This window comes from Heterocephalus glaber, unplaced genomic scaffold (genome assembly GCF_053883595.1).
Source record: "Heterocephalus glaber isolate CG9 unplaced genomic scaffold, H.glaber_assembly_v1.0 deba00001504, whole genome shotgun sequence".
NCBI lineage: Eukaryota > Metazoa > Chordata > Mammalia > Rodentia > Bathyergidae > Heterocephalus > Heterocephalus glaber.
In genome coordinates this window covers 63,372,784-63,388,710 of record NW_028258324.1, presented here as the reverse complement: position 1 = coordinate 63,388,710, position 15,927 = coordinate 63,372,784, and the positions used below count along the sequence as shown (strand labels likewise).

The 15,927-nt window shown below is 35.0% G+C and overlaps 1 protein-coding gene across 3 annotated transcripts in view; it reads right to left on the bottom strand.

The window, feature by feature from the left end:
• Positions 1-15,927, bottom strand: part of Fgf12 (fibroblast growth factor 12) — a 533,909-nt gene that overhangs the window by 181,185 nt on the left and 336,797 nt on the right. For all 3 annotated transcript variants that reach the window (XM_004834772.4, XM_087187006.1, XM_004834770.4), the window contains one exon: positions 15,069-15,179. In XM_004834772.4, coding sequence (XP_004834829.1) covers positions 15,069-15,179 — 111 coding nt within the window. The remainder of the gene's footprint in view (positions 1-15,068; positions 15,180-15,927) is intronic.

Sequence of the window (15,927 nt, the reverse complement as noted above, 5' to 3'; positions counted from 1 at the left end):
AAATAGGAATGATTTGCTGACTATATAATACTCTACATAGAAAACCAAAAAAACTCCACCAAAAGACTTTTAGACTTGATTGACAGATTCAGTAGAGTAGCTGGATACAAGGTCAACACTCAAGAATCAATACCCTTCTCATACACAATAGCATACTCACTGAAAGAGAAATTAGGGAAACAATTCCTTTCATAATAGCATCTGAAAAAATAAAATATCTAGGAATTAATCTAATGAAGGAAGCAAAAGTCCTCTACATTAAGAACTACAACACTCTGAAAAAAGAGATTGAGGTGGATATAAGAAAATGGAAAGACATCCCTTGCTCCTGGGTAGGAAGAACCAATATAGTGAAAATGGCCATAATTCCAAAACTTCTATACAGATTCAATGCAATCCCTACTGAAATCCCATCAGTATATTTCACAGAACTAGAGAAAACAATCCAAAAATTCACTGGGAACCAGAAGAGACCTAGAATAGCAAAGCAATTTTAGGCAACAGAGACATGGCAGGGGGTCTCACAATCCTCAACTTGAAACTATACTACAAAGCTATTGTGAGAAAAACTGCATGGCAATGGCACTGGCAATGAAACAGATGGGAGGATCAGAGGAACAGATTAGAAGATGTAGGAACAATTCCAGACACACTCAGCCACCTCATCTTTGACAAAGGAGCCAACCATCCTCACTGGAGGAAAGATAGCCTCTTTAATAAATGGTGTTGGAAAAACTGGATTTCAACTTGCCAAAGATTAAAATTGCTCCCTATCTTTACCATGCACTAAACTAAAATCCAAGTGGATTAAAGATCTAAATAATAAAACAGAAACACTAAACTTGCTGGAAAATAAGTTAAGCAGAACTCTTGAAGACACTGGCATAGGAAAGACTTTATGAACAAACCCTCAGTAGTTCAGGAACTAGCACAAAGAATCAACAACTGGGATCCCATCTTATTAAAAAGCTTCTTCACTGCAAGAGAAACCACCAACAGAGCTAAGAGACAACCTACAATGTGGGAAAAAAATTTTAGCAGCTGTACCTTAGTCTACTATCTAGAATCTATAAAGAACTCAAAAAAATCAGACTCCCCAAATATAAAGACCTGATTCAAAACTGGGCATCTGAAATGAACAGATATTTCTCAAAGAAGAAAAAGTAGCAAATAAATATATGAAAAAATGTTCAACATCACTGGTCACTGGAGAGATGCAGATAAAAACAACACTGAGATTCCACCTCAGCCCAGAAAGAATCAACCAATAACAGATCAAGAAATAACCAATAACAAATGCTGGCAGGGCTGTGGGGAGTAAGGAACCCTTCTCCATTGTTGGTGGGAGTGTAGACTGGTGCAACCACTGTGCAAATCAATATGGAGATACCTCAAACAACTAGGATTAGAAGTCTCATTTGACCCAGCTATTCCTCTGCTGGGTATCTCCCCCCAAAAATTTAAAGAATCATACCCCAGTGATATATGCGCACCCATGTTTATAGCGGCAGAGTTTGCAATAACTAAAACTTGGAAACAGCGCAATTGCTCATCAACTGGAGACTGGATAAAGAAGATGTGGGTTTTTTATAAAATGGAATACTACTCAGCCATAAAGAACAAGAAACTAGAGACATTTATAGCTAAGTGTATGCAAATTGAGGCCATGCTCTTAAGTGAAATTAATAGGACACACGTGTAAATACTGAATAGTTTCTCTGGTGTGAAAAACTAAAAGTGTAAAAAAGGAGCAAAATGTATAATTGATATTGTGTAATAGGAAGAAAAGTTCTAAAGGAGTAGGGGAAGTGGGGGGGTAGGGGAAAGGAAAGAAAGGAAAAGAAAAACTATGAGAAAAGGAAAAGGAAATACAGTCTTTTAAATAGGGAAGGGTGGAGGGGGTGAAGGGATGTGGGAAATTGTAGAATTTAGTTATCTAGTTGTAAGAATACATCACAGGAAGTTTGTTAACTAAGAAAATTAAGTCATTTCTGGGAAATTCCACAAGTCTGCTTGTTAAAAGAATGCCAGAAAACTTTAAGAGATGTTGTAAAAGTCTCACAGGAGAAAAACAGGTTTTCCTAGTTTTCTTATTTACCATTTTCTGGGATCAGAGGACCACAACCCAGTGACTCTACAGGTGGTAAGAGAGATAGGACTCACTATGCACATCTGTGATGTTTGTGGTGGGCTGGTGGGCTTGATTTTGGCTAAAGTCATCCTGCTCTCTTGATACTATCTCATAAGAAGAAGGCTGTGGTGTGCTCTTTGATGTACAGGATTGGTGAATGGAAACAGGGGACTTCTGAATTCGCCTGTAGCTTTTATGAGTCACTTAAAGTCATTTGTCACCAGAGGTTAAAATTAGAAAGATGATAGCCAGAATAATTAAGCTGCTTTCCTACATGTATAAAAGCCTTGCTTCTTTCCTTTGTGATTGTCGAATAGTGCCAGAGGAATTAAACCGCTGTTCATCCCCCAGGCTGTCTCCTTTTCTTTCTTTAAAAGTTGGTGCTTTCTGGCTTTCCAGGTCTCCCTCTAGAGAGACCACTAACAAAGGGAGGTCAGGGGAATGGGGAAAAAATAAGAACCAAGATATGTCATGTAAAGGTAAAATGATGAATGTAACTGTATTTTATACCTAAAATGTACCAATAAACTTAATGAAAAAAAATAGAAATGAGAGTAACCTGTTTTAGAGTGTTATGTTAAGATTCAAATGAGTAAAATTTATAACATTTATTTCAATACTAACCACTTAGAAAGTGCTCAGTAAATACTAGCTGTTATTATCAATATGCCTCAAATTCACATGATCAAGATATAATGCTCAGCATGTCAGTAACCATTTTATTTCCCAAATCTCTCACTGAAAAAATAAATAATACTTTTTTTTTTAACTTTGTGGTAGCATGCCCTAAAAAATACAAATCCTCATGAGCATGTATTTACGATTTATCCCTTATTTATGTGGCAGCTATAGACTGAATACTTAATCTAACTACATAGATCAAACTCCACTGCCGTTGATTAAACTACAGGTAAATCTACACAAGATCTTGAGCTATAATTTATATAGAGGAATAATAGAACTGAATTCTACTTACTCTATGGTGGAAAAATCAACTCACAGCTCAAACCTTCAAAATCAGGTAACGTAGTTGAGAGGGGTTTTTAAACAATCTCCAACCCATTAAAACTCTAATACACTTTTACACTATCCCAAGTGACCCCTCATGCTCTGTTATTTTTTAAATAGTTCTGTATTTTATTTTTCCTGCAACACTAGCTTAAATTCAAGATGAAGGTCCTAGATGAATAACAAACCAATGACCTCCTCTCTGATAGGCTAACTTGTACCATTTACAAACTTTCAGAAAACAGTGTCTTCATGATTATCCACATGAATATATAGTGAATTCATGCATCACTTTGAAGATAGATGCACTGTTTAAGTATTGCCTTTAACATTACTGATACACAGTTCACTTTTCCAAACTAAGTATACTCAATTTTCTTCTTGTTTTTATAATAACAAATGACTTTCTTATCTTTCCTTTGAATTCTATTAAATTGTCAGTCTCATAACAAAGTGCAAGTATCTATTATGCATGCCTTAGCCCTTCAAGATGGGTGTTGTCTAAGTTTTTGTTCATTTTTGATTAGGCTGTTCTCTGAATTAATTTTCATTGATTTATTCAACAAATATTAAATACCTAATATGTGCTAAGTGTTTTTCTAGAAATGGAGACACAACAGTATGAAATACTTTGGCCCAGTATATTATACATTCTAATTCTAATTACATTCTACATTCTAATTAAGCCTTTTAATTTAAATCATAGTCTAATTATATTATCTTGACTCTTGATTTACAATTAATATCCAGTAATGCCTTAAATATTATTAAGGCTTTGTTATAAGCTAATATGGAAAAAAATCAGAGGCTCTCCAGGGACTTAGAACCTAAAAGAAGTTAAGTCACGTTCATTATAAACACATACAGATGAAACTGCATGGTAACTCTATGTTAAAATGTATACAGTTCATCAAGAGGACAAAGCAATAATTCCGGTTTTTAGGAAATTAGGAAACAAAGGCTTAAAAGAAGGGCTTTGGGGTGATATAATTACCTAAAGAAATAAAAAACAAATATGGAATGAGAAAAATGTGATAACAATATAGGGAGCAAATGTTAGTAGTGGAGAAAGAGCTAAAATAAATAAGATAGTAACAGTTGGGGGGGGTGGGGTTAAGTAGATGTGGAAGATTGTTGAGCACAGGAATTAAGGTATATATGGATTAACCAAAAAAGATCTCCCTTCTAAATAAGATATGGAAGAACATGAGGGAGGGGGCTAATTGGATATTTGAAAGAAAACATTACAGAAAGAAGAGGACAGTTTGCCACATCCCTTGAGGTAGGAATATGGTTGGTATGCTTGGAAAACTGCAAGGACACCAGCAGAAGAAAGGAGAGAAAGAACGGGAAGGGGGAAGTCAGGAGGTCATGGGTGGAAGTGTAAAAAAAATTCTCAATGATGAATCTCATCATATGGTATACCTAAAATGTACCAATAAACTTAATGAAAAAAAATAAAAAGAAAAAGTTAAAAAATAAAAACTTTACTGTTCATATAGCGAAATTTACCTTTTACCTTTTCAAGGTACATGATCAAAGATTAAGCAGAAAAAAGAGTTTATCCCACTTTATGCTTTAACAGGGTCACACTGGCCATTATGTGGAAAAGACTGAAGGGGGAGAACCTTAAGTAAAAAGGCCAGGTAGGAAACGAACCAAAATGCCCAAAAAGAAGAGGAATGTGGGCTATGTAGTGGTAATAGGGGAAGTGAGAAATTGTTGAATATATATATATATATATATATATATATATATATGAAGTGAATTCACTACTGTTTCTAAATTCAATGCAACCAATTATTTTAATATCTGCTCTTACAATTTTACCCTTTTTTACAGAGTGTTTCAAAGATAAAAAGAAAAGTCATTGTCACCTTATAAGTTTGTAAAATATCACATCTGTTAGTGACAATGGAGGTCAACTTTGCCAAACATTTCACTTTACAGAAGTGAGCAGAAAGCTCTTGTGACATAAAAATGATCACGGAACCAATTAAAGAAAGAACTTGGTGTGGAAACCAAGCTACCTGAATCACTGCCCTAGTTTTTGTCTTTTAATTGGTGACATTTAAGAGGTGTACGCTGTTACTTCACAGACCTGGAGAAAACAATCCAAAAATTCATTTGGAACAAGAAGAGACCTAGAATAGCAAAAACAATACTAGGCAATAAAGAGAAGGTAGGGGGTATCACAATCCCCAACTTGAAACTATACTACAAAGCTACTGTGATTACAACAGCTTGGTACTGGCAAAGAAACAGACCTGAGGACTAGTGAAACAGATTAGAAGATGCAGAAACAACTCCAGACACACTCAGCCTCCTCATCTTTGACAAAGGAGTCAACCATCCTCACTGGAGGAAAGATAGCCTCTTTAATAAATGGTGCTGGAAAAATTGGGCTTCAACTTGCCAAAGATTAAAATCACCATCCACTAAACTAAATTAAAAATGGATTAAAGATCTAAATATTAAAAGAGAAACACTAAACCAGCTGAAAAAGAGATTAGGCAGAACTCTTAAAGCTATTGGTGTAGAAGATTTTATAAACAAAACCTCAGTTGCTCGTGAACTAGCACAAACAATCAACAAGTGGGAACTCATCTTACTAAAAAGCTTCTGCACTGCAAGAGAAACCACCAACAGAGTCAAGAGACAACCCACAATGTGGGAAAAAATTTTCACCAACTGTCCCTCAGATAAAGGTCTACTATCTCAAATCTATAAAGAACTTAAAAAAAATCAGACCTCCCAAATTTAAAGACTCAATCCAAAAATGGGCATCTGAAATGAACAGACATTTCTCAGACAAAGAAGTAGAAATAGAAAATAAACATATGAAGAAATGTTCAACATCACTGGTCATTTGAGAGATGGAAATTAAGACAACGCTGAGATTCCGCCTCACCCCAGAAAGAATGGCTGCTATCATGAAATCAACCAATAACAAATGCTGGCGGTGATGTGGGGAAAGAGGAACCCTGCTCCACTGTTGGTGGGCGTGTAGACTGGTGCAAGCACTGTGGAAATCAGTATGGAGATACCTCAAAGAACTCGGATTGGAAGTCTCATTTGACCCAGCTATTCCACTGTTGGGTATCTTCCCAAAGAATTAAAAGAATCCTACCACAGTGGTATATATGTACACATGTTCATAGCAGCACGATTTGTAATAGCTTAAACTTGGAAACAACCCAATTGCCCATCAACTGGAGGCCAGAAAAAGAAAATGTGGTTTTTAATAAAATGGAATATTGCTCAGCCATAAAGAACGAGAAACTAGAGACATTTATAGCTAAGTGGATGCACATTGAAGCGATACTCTTAAGTGAAATAAATAGGACACACGTGTAAATACCGAATAGTTTCTCTTCTGCAAGAAACCGAAAGTGTAAATAAGGACTAAAAGTTAAAATAGATAATGTGAAATAGGAAGAAAAGGGACAAAGGGGAAGGGGATGTGGGAAAGGGAAGGGTAAAGAAAGAAGGGAATGGAATTAATGTGAGAAAAAGAAAAAATGGAAACAAAGTCTTTGTAGATAGGGTGGGGTGGAGAGGTTGATGGGAGGGCAGGGGAATGGGGAAAAAATAAGAACCAAGATGGATTATGTAAAGGTGTAGATTTCCAATGGTGAATGTCATTATATTGTATACCTAAAATGTACCAATAAAATTAATTTTTAAAAAGAGATGCATACTGTTTCTTTAATGTATTCAGTTATTTTTCACAAGCATTGAGTGACAGCCATAGATATCTTAAACTGTGAAGTCCTCAGGACCTAGGAAGGTAGAAGGAAAATGGACAAGAAAAGTATTGCATACATCCATTCACTTTTTCTATTAATGTGTGCCAGAAAAATCAAAGATCTCTGTGGCCACGCAATTTGAGATCTTAAAAAATGTCCAGTATTATGCTAGGTAGAATGGCAAATAAAGAAATCATACTCTAATAGGTGAAACATAAATGCAGATAAGGAACTTCTGCACTGTGGACCCTGTGCAGCTCTCAACCAATGCATCGGGCTGGGGTACATTAGAGCTAAATGAAGGATTCAGGTAGGGCTTTGTCAGAGGGGGCACAGTCAGTGGAGGGGGATAACTAGAGAAGGACTCCCAGAAAGAAACGAGGTAAGGGTTGGGGGCTTTGGAGGATAAGGATAACTTACTAGGTGTGCGAGACTGATTAAGGCATTCCAAGTATAAGTAAAGAAGGGTTCCTTTTGCCCCACAGCCTCACCAGCATTTGTTGTTGGTCGATTTCTTGACAGCAGCCACTCTTTCCGGAGTGAAAAAAATCTGAGGATTGTTTTAATTTGCATCTCTCGAATGACCAGTGATGTTCAACATCTTTTCTTTATTTTTTTTTTTAATTTTTTTTTTTTTTTTTTTGCTGTCTCTACTTCTTTGTCTGAGAAGTGTCTATTCATTTCAGATGCCTATTTTTGGATTGGGACTTTAAATTTGGGGGATCTGATATTTTTCAATTTTTTGTAAGTTTTACATATTAGTCTTTTATCTGTGGGGCTACTGGCTAAATTTTTTTCCCCACTTTATGGGTTGTCTCTTCACTCCTTTGGTGATTTCTTTGTGGTGCAAAAACTTTTTAATAGGATGAGATCCCAGTTGTTGATTCTTTGGACTATTTCCTGTGCAGTTTGGGTTTTGTTCTTGAAGTCATTGCCTACCCCTGTCTTCAAGAGCTTGTGGAAATTCCTCAAAAAATTAGGAGTAGAGGTCCCATTAGACCCAGCTATTCCCTTGCTGGGTCTCTTTCAAAGAGAATTAAAACCATCATACCACAATGATATATGTGCACTCATGTTTATAATGGCACAGTTTGTAATAGCTAAAACTTGGAAACAATGAAACTGGCTATGAACCAATGAATGGAAAAAAAAGATGTGTATTTTTTATCCAATGAAGTACTACTCAGCCATAAAGAGAGATAAACTTGAGACATTTATAGCTAAATGGGTGCAACTTGAGACTATACTCTAAAGTGAAATAAATTTGACACATAGGTGCAAATATTGCATTGTCTAGTGTGAGAAAGTGAAATGGTAAATAAGGGCCAAAATGTATAATAAATAATATGAAATAGGAAGAAACTGTTCAAACGGAAGGGAAAGTGTGACAGAGGGAGAGCAGAAAAGGGAAAAAGTCAATAAAAGAAGGAAAAAATGGAAAAGCTCTTATAAATGGGGGGAGGGAAGGTTAAAGGGAGGGAAGTGGAATGGGCAAAATAGAGGAATCAAGGTATATCATATACAGGTACAAAGTCCCTTCAATGAATGTGATCATTGTGTACATTTAAATTGTACAAATAAAATTATTTATTAAAAAAATAAAATCAAGAGTCAGTAAAACTATAAATCTCTAATACCTGAGATTTCATCTAAATATCAAAATTAAAAGGCAGTATTTTTCCTTTAATAAAAAAATCAAATGAAGCACATGAATATATAAATTAAGGATGAAGATTAACTGTGATATCAAAAAATCTTCCAGTATAAGAGTCACAAAACATATGTACAAAAGTGTTGCTCAAGATTATAATAATCTTGCTAAAATAATTAGAAGATAATGCGTGTATTTCGTTTTTTCCAATTCAACCTACCTATAGGTGTGATTTCACACATACAAACTCACGACATATATGTAAAACATGGCTAACACAAAAAGAAAATAATATTTCTATAATTAACTATGGCATAGCCTCACCCTTCCATAAGTACTATAATACATATACTGAGTAGGTAAATGAGATAAAGATTTGATGAGAAATATTCTGTTGAGGGACAAATAATACCTTTATAACTTTTGGCAGTATATTCTTGTAACAAAAAATACAAAATTTCCTCGATAATTATCTTCAACTAACCATTTGGATCACGGTGCTGTTCATCGTTTAGCAATACAAGCTTCTGCTGGCTTTGGCTGTGTCTTTATACTTGTGACTGGTGGTATCAAAACATCATATGTTTGGTATTGTATAGAAAACATAACTGAATGACTAAATTTTTACATTTCCAATTGGATTTCTAAAAATCAGACACAGACCATTTTCAAACATGTTTCTTTATACTGAGCTCACAGTGAATATAATATATTCACAAAATATGAAGAACTATGTATTTATAATTGCTATGTTAGCACAAAATATTGGAAGTCTAGAATCAAAAGATCTTAAGAGACAAATGTCAGTTTAAGTATATATTAAATATAAAAAATGGAACAATATTCAAAAAGTATAAAAACATTTAAAATAGAATAGAATAGAGCAAGGAAAAAAATTCAGACTAAAAATGAACAAAAAATATACAAATCATAACAAAGAGCTGATATTTTACAAAAGATTTACTACAAATGAAAAACAAAGTTCACAGAATGAAATATAAAGACATATAGAAAAAGAGGTACAGATGGCTCCTTAAAAAAGTGTTCAACCTATCTCACAATTAAAAAAAACCTATCTCACAATAAGAAAAATTAATTTGTTTTAGTTTAAAAGAAAATCTGAAAATTTGATAACCAACCCTGTATTAAATGGAAAATAAGGGAGCAGATATCCTGTTTAAATTATTGCAATAAAGAGGAATTAGATGCTCTCTCTCAAAATTAAAAAACAACACATTCTTGACCTACTAATTCTGAATGCCTGTCCAGTAAGTATATGGCACATATGAAAAATTACTTATGGTCCTGTTTGTGTTAGCAAAATATTAGAAAGATTTGAAAAGTCCATCCGTGGGAAATTAAGTATTTAAAGTTTTCCATTTTAATATGTATTAATATGGAAAATATTGCAAATACAAATTATGAGTAAAAATGATTTTGAACAAGAGAGAGGGAGAGAGAGAGAATATGGTTTTTATATTTTGATAAATGCAGAAACTATTCCTGGAAAAATACCAAGCATGTGACTGGATGTTAGAGGGAGGATGGAAAAGAAAATTGTTTTTTATTATCCCAATGCCTTCCAACCCAAGAATATCAGGAGCACACCATGGCTGAACAGAGTTGGGCTTAACTACTCCATGCTAAGGAGAAAAAAACACATATCACGACCAAGCTGATGTGTCTCAAGCTGTAGGAGGAGATTTAGAGGATTTGGGTGTGTTCAGATTAGGGAGAGCTCAGAGAACTGTGGGATCATTTCAGATTCATTCACCTAAAAAGGTGCATGTGATTGTACAGTTAGTAAAGCAGAAGGGGCACTAACATGATCCAGGACAAAGAAAATTTCATTATTTGGTAGGTTGGACTATGCAATTGTTTTCTGAGGGATTTTGCTTTTGTCTTGATCTATGGCATTACAGTGGCCCTGTCTGATCTTGCGTGATGTGAAGCCATTTATATCCAGCAGAACACCCAGCCTACTGGGAGTGCCAAGCCAGTGCCTGGCTGTCACATACTGTTTTATTTCTCAGCTGTATACCCTTTGGTACCTTTACAATTTTGTACCATACACTTGTTTTACATATCTCAAGACTGGAATCTTATGAATCTCAAGACTGGAAGGAACTTTCAAAGTCACCAAGTTCTGGGACTATTCCAGGCACCACTTCTACACATCCGAGACCTCCACCCTGGCTTCCAGTGCCAGTACACCAGGTGCTGGAGACCTCCATTGTGACCACTGCACTGACCTACCAGGTAGCCTACCGCCTTGCAAACAACTCTACCAATTTTTGTTCCGAGGAAAAGAGAACAAGGCATTTGTTACAATAGCTTCATCATTTTCTCTTTAATCTCTTCAAATGTATTCTCTATGGCAACTGGTGGAACAGAATAATTAGGGTTCTAATTTTATGTAAAATATTCCTATTATTACCCTCCAAACTGCAAGTGTCTTTTTGTACCACCAGTGTTCCGACACAATTCTGCATTTTTTTGTTATCATTACATTCATAGAGATTCTTATCTGTTACTGCTGACAAACCCATTTGCCGTTGTACTCAATTACATATAATTAGTCTTTTCGTCATGAACAAAAGAACAGGTGTCTTTATCAATTCTGCGCAAGATACCATGGTAAAGTTGCTTGGGCCTAATGATGTCTAGTGAACCAAATAACACTTTTCTGACAGAAGCTCATAGTAACAAGATTTTTTTTCAAACAATCAACTGCTTTTACTCTCCACCCACACAAAGTGGAGAAAGAAAAGGCATCTTAACAACTTAGAGGCTTAAAATTTTTCCATTAAAAACTATGAGTAGAATTTTAGTGTCTCCCTGGTATTTTTACCCCAGTCTTCACTCAGAAAAATTATGTATCAAAGTACTTTATTTTTCTTTGGGAATTTTTATTAAAATTATGTGAAAAGAGGGTCAAAGAAAGTATATTAGCTGAAAAAGGTGAAATCTGAATAAAGGCCAATGTTCATTTCCTGATTTGGATAACTGTATTGCTTTTAGGTGAAATGGTGGCATTACAGGAAGCAGGCTGAGGATCTAAAGGAGCTTGCTATATTACTCTGAAATTTTTCTGAGGTCGAAAATTATTTCTAAAGAAAAAGAAGTATTTAGCAAATGACCTAGAAAAACTTTTTCACATATTCACAGGGAGAGACATTGGTCCATTCATTCTTTCATCCATTCATTCTGTTTGCATTGTTTACTATGTATGAGAAAGCATTCTAATGAGATATAAAAAATCTAAACAAAATCTTTGTACATAGAACTTACATTCTGCCGGGGAAGAAGATAAAAAGTAAACAAGGTGCCACAGTATACATGTGAAATGGTCACAGCAGTTGTGAATAAAAGTAAAGGTGGTCCTATACTTTGGATATGGAAAGTCTTCCCAAAGCTCACGTGTCAATGTCTTGGTCATCGCTATAGTGTCATTGGTGGCTGGAACCTTAGAAAGGTGGGTCTTAGTGGAAGGTCTTCCAATCAACAGGGTTGGGCCCTCAACGGGGGTTGTGCGACCCTTCCTCTTCATCTTTCACATCCCAACCATGAGGTGAACAGGCCTCCCCAGCCCCAGCTCCCACCACCATGTACTTACTGTATCGCTACAGGCCCCAATGCAACCAGCACAATCATTCATGGGCTGAATTAAAATCACGAGCCAAAATAAACTTTTTCTCTTTTTAAAGTTGATTTATCACAAGTATTTGTTAGAGTAAAAGAAAGGTGTTGGGTATCAGACTAGACAGTGACAAAGTGAGATATGTGTTGTGTAATTGTTTGAAGAATAGTCAAGGAAGAGCTTTTTGACATCTGTAACAATGATCTTCGCAGCACTGATTGTAATTGATTTAAAATAGAAATGATAATTAATAGCCAAATAAAAGAACAGATAAATGTTGAAAAGATAAATGTTCATACACTGGACCATATATATTAACTATGAAATCCTCACAGCCATAACACTAAGGAAAAAGAATATAAGAGATGTGTATGATATTGATATCACTTATAAATGTTTTAAAATATGCAAAAATATTATGAGTGGGGTCAAGTGTATTTTCATATAAAAAAACATATGAAAAATGAATAGAACCAAGAAAACTCATATTTAGGAGGGGGCCGGGGATTTAGCTCAGTGGTTCCGCTGCCTGCCTTGCAAGTGCAAGGACCCAGGTTCAATCCCCGGTACCAAAAAAAACCCAAAAAAACAAATGCATATTTAGGAGAGCGATTATGTCTGGCAATGAAGGAAAGCAAGATTGCCTCATAGAGAATGTGCATGAGGTTCAAATGCATTGAAAATTTTAATTACCTTTTAAGCTGGTGGTGGGTATACAGATGAATTTATATTATTCTTTCATTTTGTAATCTAAACTAGCTTATCAAAAAGTGTGTGTAGGGCCATGGACTTAGCTTAGTGGTTCCACCTCCTGCCTCACAAGTGCAAGGTCCCAAGTTCGATCCCCAGTACCAAAAAGAAAAAAGTATGTGCAGTAGCTCATCTTAGTAAAAATCAGTTTAAACATGAGTTCAGACAATTTCTAAATCCATTTGACAAAATACATGATCCACCGTCCTCATTATGGAGGGGTATGTATGTGGTATATGTGTATCAGACATTGTTTTGACATGTATATTTATTATATATATAATATGTATATAAGTGTATATAATATAAGCATATCTATTATATATATAATTATATGGGTATAAATATATGCATAAACATGTAGGTATGGATTTACACAGCGGCAGACTCAGCATCGGCAGGGCAAGCTCTTTCAATTACCTTCTAGTAAAGGTGAAGGAAAGATTCGTGTGTATTTAATCCTGCACTTACACTCCACCTTTCTGTCCTCATCTGTGTTAGTGTCACCCACCTGCAGTACGGCTGGCTGGGTTAAGGAAGCACCCTGCGGAACTGACTACGAGTATCTGATTTATTTGGAGATTGAATCTATCTTCATCAATTTATAAAGTTTCAATTTTGTCAATGTTGGGTGGACGGTACTGACAGAGGATATTGATGTCATCGTCTCTGGTCACCTCATTTGATGAAAAAGAAACCAGGACAGCAGAATTAACTGACATTTTAGAATTACCACGAGTGACACAGCTAAGCAGTTCCCTGATTCTTTCCTTTTATATTTGTAGCCGCCTAAATTGACATTCAAAATACAGGCACAGTAGATGACAATCTCACATGAAAAGAGGGGCATCCTCATTCTTCTTCACTGAACTGGGGACTTGAATCCTTTGATGTATGCATTTACAGCGATACAAACCAACAATGCAAACCACAATATACTAATCAACTACTTTGCTCAAATCTGAAAGGAAGAACACTAAGAAGAAATTCTTCATAATAAGATCTTTTCTTCATTGTAATTCATATTTTGTAATGTGTAAAATTAAATGAACAAAGAAAGTTTAGCAGGGGTGGACAAGAACATTTTGGAACTTTAAGGATTTTCACTCTTTCTTCAAATCTACACCATTCATTTAAAAATTAATCCTTATAAAATGTCAGACTTCCTAGATTACTTTATGTAGCATGGGAGATTGTTGATCTAACCAAAATAATCACGTTTATCCAATAGAATCACAATTCCATTGGGCAGATATTTAATGAACATTTATTGTGTCTCCAACACTAAAAATCCAGCAGTGATTACATATAAATTTTATAAAACAATATGGCACCTTGAATAATTTCAGAACACTATGAATTTACCCTGAGGTATCTGTATTTGATTATGAAAAGTTAAAACACATGAGCGCTATCATTCTTGCTTCTGAAGCTAGTATTTGAAAATTTTCTGAAATGCAAATACATTGTCATACCTGAATGATTGTACTTAGTTACTGATCTTCTCGACTCTAAAGTTAAATTACTTAAAAACTATTTTCAAGTATAGTATTAATCATATTTATTTCAAAAGTGTTATTTTAAAAGTTACATGTCAGGTCTACCAGACTTTGTTATCTTGATTCTATTATATATACACTGTATAACAATACAATATGTAAATACATGTTTCTTCAGTTTTATCCTTAACCAAAATGAAATAATATATACATATGTATATTTTCAATGTTTACCTAAAAATTGATTTTTGTCTATCACAGAGTGTTCTGAGAATTATAACTTGTTCATTATTTGGTTTCAAGATTTAAATACTAATTGAAACACTAGCATAAGGCTACAGGTCTGTATTTTTCATACGATTACTTATCACTGTAAAGGAAAAACATTGCAACGGAAGACATGTTCATCTGTTGACCAGCTGGAATTCCTTCAAGTCTTGCACTTTCTCATTTAGTACATAACCTCATCCCATTACTGCCTCTTGCTGTGGGGAATCCATGTAAAAGGATAAAGGAAAAGACACTAGCTCAGTAATAGTTCAATAGTCTCATTTAACCAGCCTGGCCAGGCTTTAAGTATGAGCTACACTGGGCCTCACATTCAATTTCTAATCAGAATGTGAAAAGCTAATTTCCTTACTGTAGTCGCTGTTTTCGTCCTTGGTCCCATCAATGGTACCATCTGGGTGCATCTGCAGGAAATATCCCTGCTGGCTGAATAACCTTGTCACAATTCCTTTCAGCTGGGGTTCTGCAAAACAAAATGAAATAATTATTCACATGTTTATATTGTTTATAAAAATGCACACTTGCAAATTGTTAAACACTTTCTGTAAGTAAATGTACAAATGCCAATGGCATAAATATTAAAATTAGTACTTGGAAAGGGACATTTCAGTATTATTCCCAATGTCTGTTTGGTTTGGTTTTTTTTTTTTTTTTTCTCCTAGGGATAGAATCACAAATCTTTGCAGCAGTAAATCAAATGAGAATAAATAAAAACTAATTACAATTTAGAAAATATATAGGCATGCTCAAAAGTGAATTATTTTCCCTCCCTCGTGCACCTGGTGTCTGGATGCAAGATGCCACCAAGTTTATTGTCCGGTTCCAACTGATTTCTGTTTAGGCCAAAATACCACTGCGATTCCTCCTAAGCTTACAGCAGTCACAATCAGACTCTGAAGATTTCTTTTACTGCAGAATGTCAATTATCAATCAGAAACTCCTAGATTTTGAAATTTTGACCAAGTTTAGCCAGAAAGAATATCTTGGCAAACAAAAAACACTCAGGGCTACAAGATGTCACCAGAAATTACACAGAAATGCAGATTTCCCCTTCACTAAATACTTTGTTAGGTAGGAATTATGGTACTGCAAAAGTCATTGCTCCAGTACTAAATAAAATCAATTTCAAACTGAAATAGTCCTCATTGTTAGGACCACTACAGATAGAAATGCTCAGACTGGTTTTTGTATAACACATGTGGATTTTTGTA